The 23756-nt window shown below is 41.6% G+C and overlaps 1 protein-coding gene across 1 annotated transcript in view; it reads right to left on the reverse strand.

Annotated features, from left to right (window-relative positions):
- LOC120945726 (calcium-activated chloride channel regulator 1-like) overlaps positions 1-23756 on the reverse strand; it is a 75905-nt gene that overhangs the window by 44673 nt on the left and 7476 nt on the right. The window contains exons 2-4 of the mRNA XM_040360092.1: positions 11778-12032; positions 7182-7322; positions 2662-2809 (exon numbers count right to left, since the gene is read on the reverse strand). Coding sequence (XP_040216026.1) covers positions 2662-2809; positions 7182-7322; positions 11778-11933 — 445 coding nt within the window. The 5' untranslated portion in view covers positions 11934-12032. The remainder of the gene's footprint in view (positions 1-2661; positions 2810-7181; positions 7323-11777; positions 12033-23756) is intronic.

Here is a 23756-nt window from a genome sequence, read left to right on the forward strand (position 1 = left end):
TAGCACAGCTAGCACCAGTGTTGACAGACTTTGGGCTTGTGTCAATGTGGGCAAATGCAGCATGCTTTTGAGATCAGGTTTAGACACTTCTGAGATAAGCCAAAATTCATTGACCAGTGCATTTAACTTACAATTGACCTTCTCATCAGCATTTGACCTGCTTCAAGCTGTTTTTACATTTCCATAATGGTGTATAGGCAGGGTAGCAATTCTGATATAAGCAAAAGCCCATTCACATGGGCCCTAAGGATTCATGGTAGAAAATGTCTATGGCAGGTTAGGATGAGGGATGCTATCATGTGCACTGTGGAAGAGAAAACACTGAGGAGAATGTACTAAAACTTGAACTGTCAGAATCTGGAGTAGCTTTGCATAGTAACCAATCAGCTTCAACTTCAACTTGTTCATTTAACTTTCAAAAATTAAAGCTAGGGGCTGATTGGTTTCCATGCAAAATTACTCCAGATTCTGTCTGCTTCAGTAAATTCCACTCCGTGTGTAATAAATGTGCTACCCCGTTATCAACGGTTCCAGATGTTGGTTTATTCTTGCTATTTTTTGCTTCCTTTTTTTTCTACTAAAAGGAATTCCCTTTATCTGTGGTAAGATTTGGCTGGCGCTCATTTTGTGCATTCTGTTATTCATCAACACTCTTTGTATTTATTTAAGACACGTATTTCCCTTATACTTGAATATATTGTCATGCAGTCATTCTTGCATCTATATTATTGTTGAAAGCATTTATCTATTTAATCTAACTATTTACTCTCTTTGATACCTAGCATTGTCTATTCAAAAGCTCCTGAGGAAGCTCTGTATAGAGCGAAACATGTCAAGCAAGCACTTATATCAATGCTCAAATTGATCTTCCAAAATATGTCTGTGGAGATCATGTAATTTTCTTCCCTCTTAATTGATGGTTTCTTTTACTATTTTTCTATACTCTTTGTTGTTGACTACATTTTCTATTTAGCACCAGTTCAATAGTCCCTGGGGTCCTCAGGTACCCTTTCCCCCCTCTTTTATTTTCTACTGATAACAGGGCCTTGTACCTCAACATCTGGATTTTTTTAACTTTTGTTGTTTTGGCCTACAAAAGTACTACATTGTTTGGCTCACTACAGAAGCTATAGCATTGATCATTACTCACAAGTAAACAATATTATCTGTTAATAGCCTTAAAGGGTTGAATAAATCAACACTATCATAAAGGTTGAAATATTTACCTTTTGATAAGAAAATGCTGCTACAGCATCTGTTTTACACATGGGCACCTGAGCTTGTTCAACATAACTTCCAGTATATTTTCTCCTCCTGGAAAGACCAGGTGCTGTGTACAGCCACCCATAGACATGAATGGCTGTGTGCATTTGTACCCAGGTATGTGCCAGTGCTTGTGTAAACACTTGTATAGCATTCATGTCTATGGGAAACTGTACACAGCACCTGGGCTTTCCAGGTGGGAGAAATACACTGGAATTTAAGTTGCATAAGCTCAGACACCCATATGCAAGAGGCCTAAAGACTGTTCACATGTGTGAAGGGTTAGGCACTAAGTGATCACTGCTGAAGGAGCACTCAGAATATCATGTCCCTAAGAACCTAGGCCTTTATAGAGTAAATGCGATATAAAGACAAGAGGTAGCACTTCAAAGTGTACCTGGGCACTGTAAATTAAGTCACCCTTGTACCAAAGAAACTTACCATATACTGCAAGAATTATAGTTCCAATGTTTGTTGATCACTGGTAAAATTTAACAAATGGGCTCAGAGTTCCACCCCACAAACAGACTGAAGCTGTACTTGGTACGATATGGTGTCACCCAAAAAGGATTAAGACATACCCGACATTATGGCCAAAAAATCCGGGAACTACCAGTGCCAAAGAGGGGGAGCGCAATGTGAAGGTCTTAAGATGCAGTGAAGACAACCAAATCCCACCAACAAAATGGCCACACTGCAGCGGTGTCGGAACTGGATGTGACATTGCAGAAAGCCATTGACCAGAAGTGGTGTAAGCACCCAGATAGATGGAGGTGTCTGAAGCAGGAGAGGATGGAAGAGATCCCAAAAAAGTGATCTTTTATAATGGATGACATATTTCAAAGTGGCATGCTTCTTTATCAAATCCAGTGATAGTTCACCTTTTCTTTTTTTGTGAAAAGGTGAACTCACACTTCAAAAGTGCAAAAGTGTTGTTTCAGCCAAAACTTGTGTTTTTAGCTTTGTAGAAAATTGGACTGTTTTTTATTGGTGTCTGTATCTCCCGCACTGGTAGGTTTTCCTTTTATTTGTGCTCCTTGTGACCACTGTTATCCAATAAGAATGCAACGAGCAGTAAAAAAAGTTTCTAATCATTCTCCTCTGTACTATACTGCTGTCTATGTCCCAGTTGCAGAGATCTCTCTTCTCTTCCTCACTTAATGACCTCCATCTATGAGACTGTAACTAAGAGAGCCTCAAAAAGGACACAGGCACAGTAAAAAAATTGAGAGATCTTTAACCATTCTCATTTTCTAAATCAAATTTAAAATGTTTGGAGCCCCACTTGGACCAATGTTATTCATATTTACAAAGCAAACCTTTAAAAACATTTCATAGACAAGCAAAAAAATAAAAAAAATAACATTCAAAAGACTATACATATATAGACAACAATACCTCTGGGTCCATATATATCAAGTACTTTGTCATTGAGCATGAAATTGGGCGTCAGATGTACATACTTTCCCTTCACTCCACATCCTCCAAATTGCAAAGTATATGGAAAATCTCCATAAATAAAAGGATCAGCTATGATAATATCCGCCTATGAAAAACAAGAGCACAGTCAGTGGAATAAAAAAGATAAGTAATTTTTAATACTGTAATCTCTTTTTCTATTCACCCATAAATGCCCCAGGAACAACAATTCATTTTTAAATTATTTTGTGTGATGTAAGGTCCATGTACTCATGGAGTTTACTATAGTAATTGACTGTATTAGGTAGTGAACGTGTATCTAACCCCAAAAAACGAAAATGTAATATATTATAGCTTACTAGTCTACAGATGTGATACAAGCATTGATTTTCTTTTTTTTTCAGATGTTTTGCCCTTTATCATTACTTGGTAATCCTGTGAATCTTCCCTGTCTCTGGGTGGCTACGATTATTCCCCTGCAACTTCAAGCATGACTTCTCTTCATCTCCATTACACAAGGGTTGGGGGATTAGTAGTTTTCAGAAGTAAGATACATCTGTGCCTTTACATATACGGTGGGGGACATTTATCAATTATTATGAGTCACAAACTAGACTGTGTCTCCTTAAGCAAAATCTCTGCAACAAGTTTACAAACCTTGTTTGTCTGTATTCCTGGGCAGCCAAGGGCAACAGTTTGCAAAATTCAAATACAGATTAATTACTGAAGATAAGACAAGTTTCCACTCTAAACAGGTGCAGTATTAACCCCCCTGGTGGTATTCCCAAATCTGACTCGGGGTTAGATTTCTGTGCTGCGATCGGTAACCCCGAGTCAGACTCGGGCTCGCCTCGCTGGATCCACAGGCAGTGTTTTCTTACCTTGTGCCTGGATCCAGCGATGCCACCGCCCTGTGTGAGTGAGCGGGTCCTCGCTCGATTCACACAGCGTCCTCCTGTGCCGCCGATCTCCGTTCCCTGTGACCAGGACGAAGTCTGCTAAGACTTCGTCCTGGGGCCCAGGACGAAGTCTTAGCAGACGAAACGGCGTAGGGTGGCGGCGTGCTGACGTCTAGAAACCGCATACGGTGTCCCGGAGTGAACGGGTTGTGCTAGCCGGCCGGCTATAATTTCACTGCAAATTTTTATCTTCATTCTTGTAAGTGTGATTTTAATCTTTTTTAAATAAATCGTTATATGGGTTCACACTATGTAGCTTTTTTCTTCTCTATATTGGTTTCTATCTGCATTGGTTACCGATCGACTGTGGGAGAAGTTTTTTCGGCTCTTGGTTCCTGGATATCCTGCCACGTAACCCCCTGGTTGGGGATTAAGCCGTCTGCTGTCAGAAGATCTCTAGTTGGGATCTTCCCTTCTGGTAAGGGACAGTGTGATTGAGAGGTGGAGGTGTCCTGTCTATCCATGCACTTTTCTGTGGTTCATGCATTTTTGATGTCACTATCTGCTTGAATGGGAAAAATAATTTTCTACTATCAAATTATCATCAGATGCACTTTTTGTTTGAACAATAGACTTTCACACGTCTAATACTAATATTTAACATCTTATGTATGGGCGGACAATATGATATAATTTACATTGTATTAACACTATTTTGGTATTCACATTGGTTGCGCAGCTTTTTTTCTATTGTATCCTATGTTAAGTATGGCCGTCGTTCCCGCGCCGAGTTTTGAATTTTTACGTTGTTTGCGTAAGTCGGTCGCGAATACGGATGGACGTAATTTACGTTCACGCCGAAACCAATGATGTCCTAGCGACGTCATTGAGAGCATTGCACACTGGGAAAATTCGCAGACGGCGCATGCGCAGTTAAATCGGCGCGGGGACGCGCTTGATTTAAATACTACACTCCCCCTAGCCGCGGAATTTGAATTCCGCCGGGAGATTTACGATCCGCCGGCGCAAGTTTCGAGGTAAGTGCTTTCTGAATACTGCACTAGACTCTCAAACTTGCGCCGGCGGATCGTAAATCAGATAGATTACGCGGAACTAAAGATCCGCTAATCTATCTGAATCTACCCCACTGTGTCAAATCATTTTAGGCTAAGGCATATAAGAGATCCTACCCGTCTTAGTTTTTAAGGGATAGACAGAATATTTAAGCATTGGAGGGACAGTGACCTCTGGAAAAAGGTTTCGCAAAATTAGATTAACTGAATTGATGAGCTTAATGTTCTTACTCCACAAGGTCTCAACATTGATATTGATATAAATTGTTTCTTAATTGATTTTTTTTAATTATTTGTATTTTTGCTTCTTTTTTTTTTTTGTCCACTGCCTATATTTGGTTTCAGATATTTTGGGTTAGTTTACTCACTATATGTTACTATTATTTTAAAATGTATGGCATTGTATTTATGTTTCTATTCCTAGGGTATCATACAGTGAGGTATAGCTGTAGGGAAAATAAGTAGTGAGGTGTCATATCCTTATTACCCACAAGATGGCGTTGAGTTAATACAATAGAGAATTAATCCACATATTTTCATATGCTAAAATAGGGATTTTTGGTTTTAAATTCATTGTAATATTAATTTATGATTTTATATATAGCAAATATTGAAAACGATTTAATTATTTTTTTTAGAAAAGCTTAGGATTATATTGAAAGATAAATTATGAGTTATATTATTACTTAATTATGTGACTAGCCTTATTGTTTTATAATAGATAGTAGGATAAATATATTCTAATCGGTGAACTGTATATAGTGAGGAATTGTGAGGTTCATTTGTGTTTTGCTACGTCTTTTGTCCATTAGCGGAACAATATATACAGTCTTTATCCATATTTTTAATATTGCGCTGGCCCACCAATCAAAATCAAGTTGAGGGGTGTTAGAATCTTTGAGAAAATGGTGGCGGTAGAGCTTTCTGAAGATGCTCATGCGGTAAAACGTGTTGAGGAATATGGTCGTTACATCGACAGTCACTGTATAACTTCCGTTTTTTGGAACACACGTCGGCTTCAGGGAGCGGATAGGCAGAGCTGTACTTCACTACCATCTAGGGTTGTCTATATTGCTGCCTGATAGTGGCACTATTACATGTGAGTGGAATTTGGTGCTTTTTAATTGAGTGGAATTTTATGCTTTTTATTATTTAAATAAATTACTGGACTGTGATATTATACTTGATACATGCTATTTATTGCATATGAGGGAGAAACATATGTTGAGCCTGTGGATCACCAAGGGCCTTTGGCAGACCACAAGTTTTAGACAACTGTGACATCTTCATTGTCTGAACCCATAAAGCGCTCATTTATCTTTATGTTTTAAAGGGGTCACGGTTATATAGTGAGTTTGCACTTTTTCCACACGTGGTAGCACATGTATCCGCATGTTTGGGTTGGAGGAGTGAAGAGCTACAAGTCTATGAACGCTTCTTATGGTGTTGGGACACATATCTCTTAACTACTGTATATGGACTGTTTTTTCAGTTGATTTAATTTGGCTATCATTGATTACGTTTTTTGGGTTAAGTTGCGTGAAGCGCTTTACTTTTTTATTATTTCTTTCTTGGTCACATGCCTATTAGTGCACTTAAAGGGGCAGCTACATGATATATTTTGTATAAGCACTGTTGTGTTATGTTATGAAAATGAATAGAGGTAGGCACCTCCTTTTTCTTTTTTTTTACCTTCATGTGAGTGCATCACCTAATGAATTGTTGTACATTGCCTCTTATTAATACTACACTGAGAGTGGGGTACTTCCCCTCTTGTCTCTTTGTTATCATTTTATATCCATCTGAGTATCCTTAAAGCGGAGTTCCACCTAAAAATGGAACTTCCTCTTAACCCACTCCTCGCCCCCTTACATGCCACATTTGGCATGTAATTTTTTTGGGGGGCGAGTGGGGGCTTCAGGAGAAGGGGACTTCCTGTCCCACTTCCTCCTTCCGCCGAGGGGCTGGAAAGGCGATTAGCTTAATTGCCTTTTCACAGCCCCTCCCTGTAGGCGAGTGCCTGACCAATCGGATGGGCGCCGGGCCGCTCGCGCATGCGCACTGCCACTCGCGCATGCGCAGTGGGTGCCCGGCCGTGAAGCCGAAAGCTGTCACTGCCGGGTGCCCACACTAAGAATGAAGAGGGGGGGCGAGGAGCGGAGCCCCGGCCGGCGCGTCGCTGGAGCCCCGGCCGGCGCGTCGCTGGAGCCGTGGAGCAGGTAAGTGTCAGTTTATTAAAAGCCAGCAGCTACACTTTTTGTAGCTGCTGACTTTTAATAAACTTAAAAAAAAGGTGGAAAACCCCTTTAAGAAGCTGCCATGCATTGATGTCTCCATGGAATATATTGATATGCTGTGTTTTATCCATGTATGTGAGTGCAAAACTTATCCAGTTTATTGATTTTCCTAATACTACTACACTTAGACAGTGGCGCTCTCTCTCCCCCTCCCTGTTTTCAGTTTTTAAAGGACAATATTTTACTGCAGGTAAATGAACAAGTTTAGAGAAAGTCTACAAATGAAGTACCTTATCATATGACTCTGTTTTTGGTCTTTCATAAGAAATGTTCGTTGACCAACTCTTCGGGATTAACACTTTGACACTTTTAATGAAAAGTCTTTGTTTTGTAGCTTGTAACATATAAACAGAGGCATCATTCACCATTTCCTAAAAAAAAAAGAAAACATAAAGACATGAACCAGCACGCAAACTGTATGCACTGTGAAGTATTTCACATTAGGAGATCACAACAGAGACTATGAAGTCAAGTTTCATGCAGTTTAAGGGCTCATGTATACTGAAGCTCAAAGGAGCTCAAAGAAGTGGCTCCTACAGGCTTTTGAGCTCTTGTTTTTTCTGCCTGGAAACTCCCCTCCATGTTAGCCAATGTGCCCATGCACACTATGGCTTTTTCAGGCAGTTTCAAGCATATGCTACTACAGTTTATACAGTGGTTAAGAAAATACTATCTAGGAGGGTTCGTGAACAAAAAAACCGCTTACGCTCAAAAAGCTCAAAAAATCTCAATGGAGCTTGAAGAAGCTCAATACAAAAACGTGCACAAGAGCACAAAAAAGAACAAACTACTTCAAGCTGAAATAAAAGCTCAAATGCCTGTAAAAGCAGTTTTTCTTTTTAAGCTGCAGTGTGCACAAACCCTACATTTTCTGTTTGTTTACATTAGAAGGCTGGCAAACTGCCAAGTTTCTGCTATCATGGATAATAAAGGAGAAAGGAGCTGTTTTTTCTGTTGTGACCTGTAAAAATGAATTTTTCCACAATGCTTCTAGTTACAGAGGTAAATAAAAATGTTTTTAAAGTGATGTTATTACTTGTTTAAAATATATGTACATATTTTAATGTGCATACTTTATGTCCATAGTATGGGCAAAAGTTAACTTAAAACTAGAAAAAACATTTCTTATATTCACCCTCACCCCAGAGGATAAACCACCCACTATAGTGTATCCCAAGGCAGAGAGAATAGGAATTACTGGGTAATAAAAGTACATATAGGAACTGTGTGGTATATGGTCTTAGACAGGACTAACAGGGTCCCTTTTAAGCTGAACTCCGGGCAAATTTTTGGTTAACTGCTCATTTATGTCTAGGGGGAGCCAGGATATAGTCACCTAATCCTCCCAAGACCCGTCTCTATGGCATCTGCCCTGCCCCCCCCTCAAAGCAGTCTTGTGCGGTGGAATTGTTCGATGTTATCACACCCCTAGACAAAAACGGTTAACCCATGCAGTGAGGCCACAGGAAGTCCATGCAGTGTGGGGAAAAAAGAATTTTGACTGGATTTAAAAAACTTTAAAAGACTCTGTCAGTGGGAAGGAGAGGGGGCAAAGTGTTTGAGGTATGAAGTGCTTTAACCAAGAGGTGCATGCACATACCTGCAGTAACCTTCCAAACCTTCCTGTCACAGGGGACAGGAAGGCAAAATTCGGACAATTACAACAATTAGGTCCAGCCCCACTACTTTCCATTGGGACATGATGAACAGCCTCACAGGACAGCAGATATGCACAGGAGGTAAGAAGTGCCCACCCCCTCCTTGTTCCTTGCCTAGGCGCAATAATTCAAAGCTTTGCCTGTTAGAACAGCCTCAAATTTGGCAATGCCAGGAAGAAATGTGAGAATGTTACGATTATTTGTAATTATTTAATTGATTAAAACCAAATCTGCTAAAGATCTTTTGGCATACAAAATCGCTAGTAAGAGCTATGCTAAAACCATCCGCCTAGCAAAACGAACATTCCTCCAGACACAAATTAGGAAAGCAAATAACAAACAATCTGAATTGTTCAAAGTTATGAGGGAACTTTGTGCCCCTAAAAGATTCCAGCAACACATTGTGCCATCCCAAGAGCTATGCAACAACATCTCGTTAGGATTCTCGAGCAAAGTATCAAGACTCCTCACGCAATGCGACAACAACTCTCTAGGCCTCCTCAATCAAGCCTCTTTTAACACAATGTACTGTTCAAAAAAACGTTTTAATTTTAAACTGGTAGAGACCCACGACCTGGAAGCCCTGATTCTGAAATTAAAATCTACCCACTTCCCTGGAGAAGTCTGCCCCGCTTGGCTCATCCAGGAGAATTTACATTTACTAATATTGATGACTTATGCTATCTAGTCAATCGCTCACTCCAACATGGGTCTGTTCCAACAATTCTAAAACACGGCTTTTTGACCCCACTCCTAAAAAAAGCCGGATTGGACCCAACTGACACCAACAATTTTCGACCCATTTCAGCCTCTCATTTTTTAGCTAGAGTCATCGAAAGGGTGGCCCTTCTCCAACTTCAAACTCATTGTGAGGACGGCCTGCTCTTCTATGATCTACAGTCAGGCTTCTGCCCTGGTAGGGGAACCAAGCTGGTAGCTTTGTCCATCCGCGAGAAGCTCCTCAAAGTGGTGGATGCGGGCGGGTCGGCAGCCCTGGTGCTGCTTGACCTGTCCGCAGATTTTGACACCGTGGATCATTCCATCTTGCTGACCAGACTCGAGTCCGCTTTTGGTCTGGGAGACACTGCCCTTGCCTGGTTCCGTGATTTTTTAGCAGCTCACACCCACCAAGTTAAGATGGGCTCCTTTCTATCCCCGATTACCACAGTAGAGAATGGGGTCCCACAGGGATCTGCCCTGTCCCCCATCCTCTTCAACGTCTATCTTAGGCCCTTACCTGACATTATTGACAAACATGGTCTTTGGTTCCATCTGTACGCGGACGACGTCCAGTTGGTAGCTGATGATCTAACCTACCCTGACATGCCCTTAAGATTAGCCAATTGTCTCCACGATATTCTCCCCTGGATTACCACCAACAAATTGTGCCTTAATGGTAACAAAACAGAGGTCATGATAGTTGGAAAAGGCAAGACCGACTTCCTTCAAAATTGGCCCACCGAGTTGGGCTTGATACCAAACCCGAAAGATAAGGAGACGGTCCTGGGGGCTATCCTTGACGTAAAACTAAGTATGATTCCCCAGGTCGGACAGTCGGTTTCGAGAGCCACCCATTTTCTACGACTCATCCGCAAGGCAAATCACCTCCTGACTCAAGACCAAAGGAAAGACTTAGTCCAGGCACTAATTATCTTTTGCCTTGACTTTTCAAACGGAGTCCTACTAGGCATTCCCAGCAAATGGTCCAGGAAATTGCAGCTGGTGCAGAATTAAGCAGCCAAGCTTATCTACAATCTCCAAAAGCAAGATCACATCAGCCCTGTGCTCAAAGAACTCCATTGGCTCCCTGTTATAAAACGTACTCACTTTAAAATCCTCTGCCTGATCTACAGGGGCTACCATCAGCTGGGCCTACAGTTCCTATCAGATCTGACTCCACACTATTTACCTAGACGCTGTCACCGCTCAGCCGACAAAGCCCTAATCATGGGCAACACTGACAGGCTAATTTAGGAGGAAAACGGATTGGCTCCGCGGGGGCTACTCTCTGGAACCAAACTCCTCTTAACATTCGTATCTCCCCAAGCCTTTTTATGTTTAGGAAGAAGCTGAAGACTTGGTTATTCTGCCAAGCATTTCAATCTTGGGCCTATTTTTTTCTACGCTCATCCACTTACTGATCTCTGTCTCTTTCTCACTCCTCTTTTTCCTTTTTGCCTCCTCTCTTTTCTCCTTTATCTCACCTCCTGTTCCGTCGGCAGTTTCTTTTATTTATACTACCCTCGCCAGAACATCCAGGCTATCTGTCACAAAGCGCTTTGGCACCACCGAATGGTGGTATATGTGCGCTTCACAAACAAATAGTAATAAATAAATAAAAAATATCCAAGCACCTTTAGATCCTTGCACTTCATAACTTCAGCAGTTTGCCTCTAGTCCCCTTAGGTAAAGCTGAACTCTGGGCCCAAATATATCTATTTAAATGTATTCTTATATAGCCACAAAGGATATAAATCCATTTTGTGATCACCAAATATCTATGAAAACCCAGTTATTATCTTATTGCAGCAGTGTATCATCATCCTGCTGTCCTCGTCTGTGCAGAGAGCTGAGGTTTGGGAAGGTCCCAGCAGGTCCTGGAAACTTTGTAGAGATTGTACAATCAGATTGCATAAGGTATGACCAGTTTTTTACAAGTAAATAGGAGGGAGTAGATGGAGACACTCGGCTGTCAGGACCCATTCACATGTCCACATAGTGGAAACTTACGCTCCTAGCATGCATTTTAATTTTTTTTTATGTTTTGGAGAGTTGGCATGCAATGGGCAACCCCACAGAAGCTCCAAAGCTTTTTCTAGAGTGAGGGCATAGATCGATTTTTACCTGACTTTTTGGTGCACTTTCAGCGCATTTTTCAGCGCATGGTAGGTGCATGCCTGCTACGTGCTACCCTTGCTTGGGGTTCCATTAACAAAAATCAATTGAGCTGCAAGAGCGATGAGCATTTGCAGCACGTTTCCAAAACATGTGGCAAAGCATGTATCTTCTGTGCGCTTTGCCATGCGTTCATAAACACGCAGATGTGAATTTAACTTTCAGGCTTCATTCAAAGCTAGCCTAGAAGAGGCACATGATTTTGGCTCATTTTTCCGTCTACATGCATAAGGCAGCCAGTGGATCAGATTTCAACAAGTAATAAAATTGTACCTTTATTTTCTCAATCATCCTAACATCTTCAGGTATCTTCGGGTTAATGGCAATCACAATGTCTTCATAACCATTGTCTTTCAATTTTACGATTGAGTCTCCAGCTAATGATATTTGAAGTGTAGAAATAAAAGCGAGAACTGCAATAATCCTCATAGTGCACCTATTTTCTTTGGTGTTCTGTATGAATCTGACTGCACTTTGTTTTCAAGTCTTATCTACATTTGTCCTACAACGCCTTTGCTGTTTGCATTCCTAGAATAAGGAACAAAGTCAATGTTAGTTATACTTCATTTTCCTTTACATCCCCTTTTGAATGAAACAGGTCTTGTTAAATCTTAAAGGAAAATAACAGGTAAAATGTTATGAATATAGTAATTTATATCAATTAAGGCCCCATACACACGAGAGGATTTATCCGCGAATACGGTCCAGCGGAGGATTTGTGCGGATTTCCATGCGATGGAGTGTACTCACCATCGCATTGAAATCCGCGCCGAAATCCTCTGGCGATGACGTGTCGCGCCGTCGCCGCGATTATGACGCGGCGACGTGCGCGACGCTGTCATATAAGGAATTCCACGCATGCGTCGAATCATTACGACGCATGCGGGGGATCCCTTCGGACGGATGGATCCGGTGAGTCTATACAGATTCCAGCGGATAGATTTGTTTAGCATGTCAGCAAATATTTATCTGCTGGAATCCATCCCAGGGGATAAATATCCGCGGAAACAGATCCGCTGGAGTGTACACACCATAGGATCTATCCGCTGAAACCCATTCGCTGGGATTTTTCAGCGGATGGATTCTATCGTGTGTATGGGGCCTTAAAGATGAAAAGTGAATAATTTTGTGATTTACCATTTGAAATAAAAAAGACATTTTTTTAAAGGTCTGGTATACAATCCCCCATTATTTAATAATTTAACCACTTCAGGCCCGGGCCAATTCTGACACTTCGCTCCTACAATGTAAAAATCATATTTTTTTTTTGCTAGAAAATTACATAGAACCCCCAAACACTATATATGTTTTTTTTTTAAGCAAAGACCCTAGAGAATACAATGGTGGTCATTGCAACTTTTTATCTCTAACGGTATTTGCGCAGCTCAAAAAAACAAAAAAACGTAAAGTTAGCCCTGATTTTTTTGCATAATGTGAAAGATGAAGTTACGACGAGTAAATAGATACCTAACATGTCACGCTTCAAAATTGCGCACGCTCTGGAATGGCACCAAACTTCGATACTTAAAAATCTCCATAGGCGTCACTTTAAATTTTTTTTTACTGGCTACATTTTTTGAGTTACAGAGGAGGTCTAGGGCTAGAATTATTGCTCTCGCTCTAACGTTTGCGGCGACACCTCATATGTGTGGTTTGAACACCGTTTTCATATGTGGGCGGGACGTACGTATGCATTTGCTTCTGCGTGCAAGCTACCGGGGACAGGGGCACTTTAAAAAATAAATAAAAATGTGGTGTTAACCGCTTGAGAACCGCCGCACATAGATATACATCTGCTGAATGGCATGGTCCTCGGCTCCGTGACCGTCCCCGCAGGATAGGCGGACCCGATCGCCGGTGTCCCGCGATTGGGTCACAGAGAGGAAGAACGGGGAGAGGAAGGTGTAAAAAAACTCTCCCCATGCTTCCTAGTGTGGCTGTCACTGATCGTCTGTTCCCTGTCATAGGGAACGGCGATCAGTGACATCACACTCCCAGCCACGCCCCCCCCCACAGTAAGAATCACTCCATTAGGGCACACTTAACCCCTACAGTGCCCCCTCCTGGTTAACCCCTTCACTGCCATTGTCATTTTTACAGTAACCAGTGCATTTTTATAGCACCGTTCGCTGTAAAAATGTCAATGGTCCCAAAATAGTGTCAAAAGTGTCCGATGTGTCTGCCATAATGTCGCAGCCATGATAAAAATCGCTGATCGCCGCCATTACTAGAAAAAAAAAATATTAATAAAAATGCAATAAAACTATCCCCTATTCGGTAGACGTTATAAATTTTGTGCAAACCAATCAATAAACGCTTATTGCGATTTTCTTTTTTACCAAAAATTTGTAGAAGAATACGTATCTGCCTAAACTGAGGGAATTTTTTTTTTTAATATATCTTTTTTTGGGGATATTTAGTATAGCAAAAAATATTGAATTTTTTTCTAAATTGTCGCTCTATTTTTGTTTATAGCGCAAAAAATAAAAACCGCTAAAGTGATCAAATATCTCCAAAAGAAAGCTCTATTTGTGGGGAAAAAAAGGACGCCAATATTGTTTGGGAGCCACGTCGCACGACTGTGCAATTGTCAGTTAAAGCAACGCATAATGTTCCGGGGCTTAAGTGGTTAATTTTACGTATTTTTTTTATTTTGACACTTTAAAATGACAGAACCTCTTTACAGTGAGATCGGGGGTCAATAGTACCCCACATCTCACCACTAGGCTGGGAAGCCTAAAAAAAAAAAAATCACCCCTTCACAGCCGAAGTGGCACCATTTTTTTGAATGCAGAGGCCGGGCGTGACGTCATAACATCGTGCCTGGCCTCCGACGATCATAGAGACTCCAGCGACCATCTGGTCCGCTGGAAATCTCTGTGATCACCCTCCGGCACCGGCGGATCCATTCTCCGACTCACCAATTGCAGCGGTGAAACGGGAGAAACACCGGAGGGCGGGGGGAGGGGGACGGACGTCCCCTTCCACTGCCCGTAAGAACGATCAAGCGGCGGAACAGCCATTATGGTGCAGGGAGTCGCCGGCTGAAACCGTCAATATCTGAATGATGCCCGTAGCTGCAGGCATCATTCAGATATACCACCACAAAGCCCAGGACGTCATATGACGTACCCTGGGTGCCAAGTGGTTAAAAGCTGAGGGTTCTATGGATCCCAGCAGGCTAGAGTCCCCATACCCCAATCTCCACACCTTTACATCCACAGATAGACATAGTGATTACATGAATATTGTTACCCAAATTAGACATTCTTAGCAGCGCTCACTGTTCACTTTAACAGAGAAGTATGGGCAAAGCTTTTTTTTGGCAATACTTCTTTTGTGTGTCACAAGAGACCCAGAATGGGCTAAGAATGGGCTAAAGCCCACTGTCGGTTGATGGTGCACAGCCACCCCAGGATCCAGAAGGATCCTGACCATATTGTTGGGATACACCCAGCTGCTTGATTGACAGCTGGCTCCAGTACTCAGCGTGTGGCTGAGAGAACCCTTGCCAGCCTGTGTAGTGGAGAGTGGAAATAGAGACAATGCTGTAGAAACACAAAAGGAAAATGAAACAGCGGGGTAAAGAGAAAAAGGAGCTGAACAGAGAAAGAGAAAGCACCTTTATATATATATATATAAGGGATGGCTGATATAAGATAGATGGATATACAGATTGTGAATCGTTATCAATGAAGCAGCAGAGCAGGATTATAAATCAATCAAGTATTCCACAGGTCGACCAATTACTTTGGGCCAGGGATCCCTGACTGAAAAAAAGATGAACACATAGATAGGATGTTGCAAGCATTTGTAATTGCCTCCCTATCATACTTTAAGGGATACTACACATAGTATTGCAACTTTAGGTTTAGAAGGGGTGTACCCACTGCTATAAGTGCCGGTTGGGGAATGAGCATGTCCCGGTTCCAGACGTCAGTGTATATTAAAGCGGGGGTTCACCCTATCGACCAAAAAAAAAAATATTTTTTTTCTTTTACCTTAAAATCAGGCATTGTAGCGCGAGCTACAGTATGCCTGTCCCGAATTTTTTACCCCCGTACTCACCTTGTAGTCGTCCATCGAAGATACCGGGGAATGGGCGTGCCTATGGAGACGGAGGATGATTGACGGCCGGCTCTGGCGCGTCACGCTTCTCCGGAAATAGCCGAAATAGGCTTGGTCTTCACGACGCGTGCGCATAGCCTGTGCGCAGGCGCCGTGAAGAGCCGAGACCTACTCCGGCTGTCTTCGGGGAGAGTGACGTGCCAGGGCCGGCCGTCAATCATCCTCCCTCTCCATAGGCACGCCCATTCCCCGCGGGAGCCGAAACCTACGATGTCGGATTACAAGGTGAGTCCGGGGTTAAAAAAATCGGGACAGGCATACTGTAGCTCGCGCTACAATGCCTGTCTCGATGGTAAAATGTGTCGGGGGGGGGGGGGGGGTGAACTACCGCTTTAAGATAAATATTCCATGAGCCGCACATCGAGGGTGGCCTGGTTTGAGCCTAGGCTGAGGTTGCTACATACTAACCCACATAGGGTCTAGATGTGAGGCTCATGGGACATTTATCTTTCTGTACACATATGAGCATATGCTCATTTATACTTGGGTGAGTGGGAAAATCAGGTATTTGGGGAAGAAACACTGTCAGGGTACCGGTCCAGAATATTAGTCTGGTATAGGAACATTGATGACATACTCATCATCTGGCAAGGAGCAAGAGATAAAGTGGAGAAAATTGTGGTTTCAATTTTCAAAGTATCTGTGACACTTCAACAGACAGGTCAATGCTGATTTTTAGTGTATAGTTGTGTGTAGCAGTAGGTTGCTACGAGTTACAAACATCCACCAAATCACCATGCTGCCAGACCCCCATATATCACCTCTGAGACAATGAGCAGTCACTTGTGTTGTTTTGTTGCATTTATTGCCGGATACAACTCGGTTGGGGTAAAGGAAGATATGGGATGCCCATAGCACTTATTGCATTTCCATAGAACATTGGTTAGTAGATTTAGCCCTGAAAATGATGCACTTTTAACATTCATAGTCTCTTCCCCTGCATAACTTCACTGCAGACTATTGCTCCTCCTCCTCTGCACTGGCTTCTGCAGAGTATCACTACCTTGAACTCCTCTTGTACAAATCCTTTGCTGCAAAGCTGTTAGATTCCTGTCTGATCACTTACAGTAAGACAAAAAAAGGATCGCTCTGAATAACCCCAGCTTGTTGGCTGTACTTTGTTACTGTAATAAAGTCTCTTGAATTGTGTTGCTGGAGCAAATCAAGAAGCCAGAGGCACATAATACCTCTCCCCGGTGGCTCAGTGATTTTGGGTAGCTACACAGTCTTTTGGATGGTATTACTAATTACCTGAGTGCTTTACTTGGCCAGAGATACTCAGTACCTCTCCCCGACGGCTCAGCAATGGCGGCACATGGCATGGCAATAAGCGGACTACTGCTCCCAGCCAGTCCATAACTGCAAACGCTGCATTCCCCGGCCACAGCATTCTGCACTACTCTCAACATTACTCCTCGTGCTTCTTACACACTGACTTTCTCCAAAGTGCAAGTGCTGTGTCCCCCAATCATAGGAGCCTGACACCATCTCCATGGTGAAGATTGTCCAATGGGGCATAGAATTTATATTTATAATGTTTCTCTGAACCATTTTCTATGGACATTATGTTTAGTTCACATGCTGCCATCCAGTGACCTTTTGTGGCAATGCACCTATTTTCTATGTTTCTTTCCCTGATCTATTTAAACTTTATAATCTTTATTATTTTTCTCAGTGCAAAACATCCGTTAAAAATACATACATTTGATATTCATGCAGCATATTTAAATAACCTTTGTCCTCCCCCCTTTTACCCATTCCCTTCCCCCCTCCCAGCTTGCTTATTTTTCACACACAAATTCTACCACTTATTGCAAGAATTATTTTAACTCTCCAGGACAGTTGGCCTTCTTTATCTGCTGATCCCAGCTCTATTTCTCTCTTTACTCCTTCTATCCTTTCAGGCTGATTTCTAGATGCTGATCTAATCTCTTCTCCTCACTCTAGGGTGGACACCCCATTCTTCTCAACCAGGGTTCCCACAGTATTTTAAATTTGTTAAAGTTGCCGCGTCTAGTCAGAACTGCTTTTTCCTTCCACACTGTCGCGTTTATTACATTTACCCATACTACCGATGTCGGTGCTTTCTGTGATTGCCAATTTTGTGCTATCACTTTTCTGGCCTGAAACAGGCACCTCAATACCACTACTGTAATGCCTTTTTGCATCTGCCTCTCCTCAATACAACCCAATAAGCATACCCTGGCCTCCAATTCCAAAGTAATCCCAAAGGTTGTATTTATGATCTCCAATACCTTAGCCCAGTATCTGTGTAGCTTCGGGCATTTCCACATCATGTGTATGAGGTCACCTGTGTCTTGACATCTAGGGCACTTGTCATCTGCTTTACTTCCAAACATATGTAATCTCTTTGGGGTGTAATAAACTCTATGCACTAAGAATAAATGGGACGGGGACACCGATGTCCCCAGCTCCAATGTCCGTTCCCATTGTTCAGTTGTTATAGGGCCTATGTCCTTCTACCATTTTACTTTATTTTTACCCACCTTCTCCCCAGGTATAGAGCCACTGCTAATCTGCATATTTAATTCTGAGATAAGACCTTTAGATATTCCTGAATTAATTAGCCGTTGAAGGTTCTCTGATCTATGACACGTTTCCTTTGTGTGTAATGCTCCACCATTCCTCCTGAGTTTTGTACTTCCTGTGTAATGGAGACAGCTAACAGGCCACATGTAACATGGGCACATGTATTCTGCATAGTAAGCTACAGACAATATCATCTTTTGACCGCATAAGTACCACAACCTATTCATCTGTTTGTATCCTGTCACCTGCTGTAACCTGTTTCCGTATTAAAGCACCTCTGCAAATAGAATCGGTACTTGGTGAGTTCAAGCTATCTGATTAGGATTGTCCTCAGTAATTATATCTGCTTATACAGGCCAAGCATAGAGGTTTCACAAGGGATAATCGCTTCACAACAATCAGAGTCAGAAAAAAGATCTTTAACCAGGAATACATCCTAGCGGCTCCTCTGGTCCTCCTCAGCGCTCGGCGCGTCCCCCCACATGGGGACGCCCTGCAGCAACTGCCTACAGTGACAGAATCCCCCTAGCAGCATGTGACCTCAGCTTATATAGGAGGCCTGCCCCCTGCCAATACCAAATAGGGATGGGTCAGAGCTCCTCACATGAGCTGCCTGTCACTCAAATCTTCAGGTCCAACCCCTATTCCAGAACAATCTTTCTGAAAGCAGGGGAGGCGTCTTTGAGTCAGAGAACAGGTGATCGCACCCACTACTACACTAAACACTGCCAGCCCCAGATCAAAACAAGCAGGCTTAGCCTAGAGCACAGGCCTGCCTAAATTTGCCTGCACTGATATCTTAAACCCAGAAAAATCCTATTCTAGCAGCTACCTAAGGGTAGAGGGTTCTACATGTGTATTGAGTAACTGTATTCCTTGAAAGATATGGGCCTCAGGTGCAAGGATGTTTGAGCTCCAGTCACATACCTTTTATGGGTTGGGTAGGATGACAAAATCATTTGTGTAGAAATTGAAAGATGTTTCCACATGAAGGCCTTTATTGCACTGCAAATACTTTCCACTGTGCAAACATCTGTTTTGCACCTAAATAAACTATTGCAGTAGGTTAAAGATTCCATCTAGGTCTAGAAAAACTGACACTCCTTACCATTCTCAATGAGCCTGTAGTTAGATTTCATGTAATCAACATAGATTGAGAAATGCATGTTATAAAGCTATCTATGCAAAACAGTACTGACATATTTGCACGTCTGCACAGCACAGTTCCCATTTTAACAAACACAAACCAAAAAGGTTTTGGAAATCCCTCATAAGGATGTAGTCGTGTTTCATATCTTGTTTCAGTTCTAGTGTGTTCTGTACTTTTTGCTTTAAATCAGCGTAAATGACAAAAGGAATATACTGACACTAGAATTCATAACATATATATATATATATTTCTCTTCCCCTTCTTTTAACTTTATAATCTTTATATATATATATATATATATATATATATATATATATATATATATATATATATATATATATACAGGGAGTGCAGAATTATTAGGCAAATGAGTATTTTGACCACATCATCCTCTTTATGCATGTTGTCTTACTCCAAGCTGTATAGGCTCGAAAGCCTACTACCAATTAAGCATATTAGGTGATGTACATCTCTGTAATGAGACGGTGTGTGGTCTAATGACATCAACACCCTATATCAGGTGTGCATAATTATTAGTCAACTTCCTTTCCTTTGGCAAAATGGGTCAAAAGAAGGACTTGACAGGCTCAGAAAAGTCAAAAATAGTGAGATATCTTGCAGAGGGATGCAGCACTCTTAAAATTGCAAAGCTTCTGAAGCGTGATCATCGAACAATCAAGCGTTTCATTCAAAATAGTCAACAGGGTCGCAAGAAGCGTGTGGAAAAACCAAGGCGCAAAATAACTGCCCATGAACTGAGAAAAGTCAAGCGTGCAGCTGCCAAGATGCCACTTGCCACCAGTTTGGCCATATTTCAGAGCTGCAACATCACTGGAGTGCCCAAAAGCACAAGGTGTGCAATACTCAGAGACATGGCCAAGGTAAGAAAGGCTGAAAGACGACCACCACTGAACAAGACACACAAGCTGAAACGTCAAGACTGGGCCAAGAAATATCTCAAGAATGATTTTTCTAAGGTTTTATGGACTGATGAAATGAGAGTGAGTCTTGATGGGCCAGATGGATGGGCCTGTGGCTGGATTGGTAAAGGGCAGAGAGCTCCAGTCCGACTCAGACGCCAGCAAGGTGGAGGTGGAGTACTGGTTTGGGCTGGTATCATCAAAGATGAGCTTTTGGGGCCTTTTCGGGTTGAGGATGGAGTCAAGCTCAACTCCCAGTCCTACTGCCAGTTTCTGGAAGACACCTTCTTCAAGCAGTGGTACAGGAAGAAGTCTGCATCCTTCAAGAAAAACATGATTTTCATGCAGGACAATGCTCCATCACACGCGTCCAAGTACTCCACAGCGTGGCTGGCAAGAAAGGGTATAAAAGAAGAAAAACTTTTTCACCTGATCTGAACCCCATTGAGAACCTGTGGTCCATCATCAAATGTGAGATTTACAAGGAGGGAAAACAGTACACCTCTCTGAACAGTGTCTGGGAGGCTGTGGTTGCTGCTGCACGTAATGTTGATGGTGAACAGATCAAAACACTGACAGAATCCATGGATGGCAGGCTTTTGAGTGTCCATGCAAAGAAAGGTGGCTATATTGGTCACTGATTTGTTTTTGTTTTGTTTTTGAATGTCAGAAATGTATATTTGTGAATGTTGAGATGTTATATTGGTTTCACTGGTAAAAATAAATAATTGAAATGGGTATATATTTTTTTTTTGTTAAGTTGCCTAATAATTATGCACAGTAATAGTCACCTGCACACACAGATATCCCCCTAAAATAGCTAAAACTAAAAACAAACTAAAAACTACCTCCAAAAATATTCAGCTTTGATATTAATAAGTTTTTTGGGTTCATTGAGAACATGGTTGTTGTTCAATAATAAAATTAATCCTCAAAAATACAACTTGCCTAATAATTCTGCACTCCCGTATATATATATATATATATATATATATAAATATATATATATATATATATATATATATATATATATGTATATATATATATATGTATATATATATATGTATATATATATATATATATATATATGATGTATGTGTGTGTGTGTATATATATATATATATATATATATATAAAAACAATACCTGTGCCCCAGCAGCTGGTAAAGTTGCCACCCCCCTGAGTGAGCGGAAAAAGATTAAACAAATATAGAATTACAGCACTATCTATACTGTACCTGGATTACACTAACCATTCATGCAATACTACAATGTGCAATAAACACCCACATCCATGTGAAACAAGCAAATATAGGGAGATTTTAGTAAAGTAAGTCCATGCAATAAAAGTGCAATCCTTGTCATAACCCAAATGCTCTAAATAATAAGGCTGGGGTTGATTTACTAAAACTGGAGAGTGTAAAATCTGGTGCAGCTGTGCATAGTAGCCAATCAGCTTCTAACTTCAGCTTGTTCAATTAGGCTTTGACAAAAAAAAAATGGAAGCTGATTGGTTCTATGCAGAGCTGTACCAGATTTAGCACGCTCCAGTTTTAGTAAATCAACCACAATCTTTAAACTCTGTGATCCGTGCCTTGAATATGTGAAACGGCTCACCAGATCAATGTAACCCCTCATTTCTAAGCATGAAAGGCATTATGTACAGTACAGTATGTAAAAATGGAACAATCCAGTCCTCTCTCTTTCTTTTAACTCCACCAGGGCTGCCACTGCACCCCTTGCTCTCCAATACACCCAAGACAAAAGAGAACCCCCCCCCCCCCTCTCCAATGGTTAAAAATGTTGTACACATTGCTCATCCATTCATCACTGCAGGCACAGACATTTATGCTGGGTTCACACTATAACACGCAGCGGCAGCAGAAGTCCGTTGTGTCTCTATTCACAGTTTCAGGTCCGATTTCAGCCTGAATTTTTGGCTGAATTCGGACCTGAAATGGACCAAAAGACGCACAGGGCTCTTGTGCAAATCACAATCCATAGAGTCACAATCTCCTTCTATGTGAAACCCGCATTCAATTTGCATAGGTGTGAACCTAGCCTTATGCCCCATGCACGATAGGAATTTCCGATGGAAAAAGTCAGACAGACTTTTTCCATCGGAAATTCCGACCTTGTGTATGGCCCATCTGAGTTATTCCATCAGATATTCCAAGGAATTCCATCGGAGTTTAGATAGAAAACATGAAATAAGGGGGAACTAATGCGCAAAACCAACCTAACCAAGATACAAATAGAACAAATAAATATGCAGCAGCCACTACTAATAGTGCACACACACTGACAGTAAATGACAAAATGGGGGATGTAATGGCGCTTACAACAACAAATAATATATAAAGTATCAAAAAAATATATATAAGCTCCGCCTCCAGGCAATGATTAAAAGTGTATCACTCTGAACCGGAATACCATCCAACAAAAATATCCATAATGTGGGAGATATTAAGAGTGAGAAAATAATGAAATAAGTGTGACCAACGTGCCACTACCAGCACAACAGTCTTATTTGAATAGCAAACTTCAAAATCTGTGCATAAAACATTTCTTTCAAAATAAAATCCATATAATGTTACATCCACAAATCGTGCAATGTGTAAATATATACATAAATAGATAAATATCCAGTGACTGATTGTCCACAAACTATAAAAAATGTGAATAATTCCAATTAAAAACAACAATCCAAAAAAGTGCTAGAAGTGAAAAAATGTGTAAAAATGTGAATATAGTCCACACAGGGATCCCTAGGAAAATAATGCCAAAAAGGGGGTCCCAATAAAAAATTAAAATTCCATGTCCAGTGCACAAACCGTGCAGAAGTGAAAAAGACTAGATTCTAGTGACTAATAAATAAGAGTTTCTAAAGTGCATCTGTGCTCAAGTTGCTGTAACATGCGGAGTAAAGTGATTGCAATCAGCCCGATTCTCCACGGTGACCAGGGATGTGAGTGCTAGCCCCTTACCTCAGGGAGGCTAATTAATAGCCTATGTGAATCTTTCCCAGTAACTCCCACAAACGGCAGATCGATCAGCTCCACAGAAATCACAGGCTCAGCGCGATGTTTCTCAGAATAAAGCACAAGAATGCCTCCATAGTGTACGATTATTGACAGTATTTAATGAAAAAAAAAGTAAACACTTACAAGCAGTGCTGTAAGAACAGCATGTAAAGTGGCGTGTGCGTATTCCTGTGTCTCCCGCTCTGCGGCCGCAAGCGGGTGACGTCACCAACAGCCCTCCAACGTCCGTTTAGGACGTTGGAGGGCTGTTGGTGACGTCACCCGCTTGCGGCCGCAGAGCGGGAGACACAGGAATACGCACACGCCACTTTACATGCTGTTCTTACAGCACTGCTTGTAAGTGTTTACTTTTTTTTTCATTAAATACTGTCAATAATCGTACACTATGGAGGCATTCTTGTGCTTTATTCTGAGAAACATCGCGCTGAGCCTGTGATTTCTGTGGAGCTGATCGATCTGCC

The sequence above is a fragment of the Rana temporaria genome, chromosome 7 (genome assembly GCF_905171775.1).
Source record: "Rana temporaria chromosome 7, aRanTem1.1, whole genome shotgun sequence".
Lineage (NCBI taxonomy): Eukaryota > Metazoa > Chordata > Amphibia > Anura > Ranidae > Rana > Rana temporaria.